General features: G+C 56.8%; 1 protein-coding gene across 1 annotated transcript; it reads right to left on the bottom strand.

Moving 5' to 3' along the window:
- J7T55_010944 (uncharacterized protein) lies at positions 1–927 on the bottom strand (the record flags this gene model as incomplete). Its single annotated transcript, XM_053135509.1, has 1 exon — positions 1–927. One exon carries the CDS (start codon positions 925–927, stop codon positions 1–3), a length of 927 nt encoding a protein of 308 aa, XP_052986902.1.
- Positions 928–1,362: the final 435 nt, after the last annotated feature.

Below are 1,362 nucleotides of genomic sequence, written 5' to 3'. Positions count from 1 at the left end.
TCACTCCTCATCATCCTCCTCATCGTTCTCATCGGGACTCTCCGTATCCGTCTTGCTCCTCTTGTTGGGAGTATCCCCACCGCCCACAGATTTTCTCTTTGACCCCAATCTCGATGCGGCGTCCTCGTCATTTTCGTTGTTTTCGCCCCCAACATCGCCCTTCTTCCTCTCAATTTCCGCGACCTCATCTGCCGTCAGGAAACGTCCACCTGGGCCTCGCGGCCGGCGCATGGCATGATTGTGTCGAGATTCGTGCAAGTACGGCTTACGCCCTTTGCTGGTCAGCCGCAGCGCCTCCTCCAACCTTTGTCTTGCTACCCTGCGCTTCAGAATCCTATGGAACTGCTTCGCGTTCACATATAAGGGAGATTCCTCTTGCCCTTGCGGCATCTCAGGCGACTGAGGGTGTTGCATTGCCTGGCCAGGTGGCATCGGAGGGGCGACAGAGGGGCGGCCTGCGGCATGATTCATGATGGCCTGCGGGTTAGGCACGCCAGGACTCGTGACTTGGCTCATTCTCCTCTGGGGCATACTGTTCATCTGCTGGGGCGAACGCGGGTCGCGGCCTGGTTCGGTCTTGGTCTTCATGCTGCCCATCCTAGGTGATGTCTGCAGGTTTGCGTCGGATGACATGGGGTAAGGATAGGCTGATCCAGACGCAGCGGCCGTTGCGGCCATGGCGGCGGCCTGGATGCCGGGAACACCATATTGCATGCCCGCATGTTGGGGCATGCCATACTGTGGCTGATACATGGCGTGACTCTGAGTGGGCGTCGTCTGTTGCTGGGATGGAAGGACAGGCGACTGCTGGATGTGCTGTGCCTGCGGCGACGTGATGCTATTAGCACCCGTGGAGCTGGGATAAGCTGTCGAAATGTGTGGTTGCGAGTTCTGCGGATTATGCTGGTATTGCGCGTACTCCATCATGCTTGCCGGCGACTTGTCGGAAAGCTCTATATAGCAGTCCGGCAGTAGGGTTCGATATTGCGTGCCTGTTAGACAGGTATTACTTGTCGTTCCGGAATGGGTACCACGACAATGTCGGCCGAAAGAAGTGTATATCGTGGTCGAAGGTCGACAAAAGCAGACAGATAATCAGTATCGCGGGTTTTGAGTAGAGGAAGGCTGTATGTGAGACAGTTGAGTGTGAGCCTGAATCAGTGTTGATTTAGGCACGGCGCGCTGGGAAGGGTTGCTCGTCTGTCGTCACTGATACCCGTGGCTTGGGCTTGGTGCACACCCAATCTATTGGATATGCGTGGATGCGCTGGCAGTCGCGAAGGTTGTAGCCGAAGTGCGTTATTGGCTGCACCACGGCACATGCAAGCTGATGTATACGCGGGGCTGGCTGGGTGCAAGGTC

This window comes from Diaporthe amygdali (assembly GCF_026229845.1).
Source record: "Diaporthe amygdali strain CAA958 chromosome Unknown NODE_55_length_279518_cov_64_759621, whole genome shotgun sequence".
Classification (NCBI taxonomy): domain Eukaryota; kingdom Fungi; phylum Ascomycota; class Sordariomycetes; order Diaporthales; family Diaporthaceae; genus Diaporthe; species Diaporthe amygdali.
The sequence above is the reverse complement of the archived record's forward strand: the minus strand, read 5'-3'. Positions and strand labels throughout refer to the sequence as shown.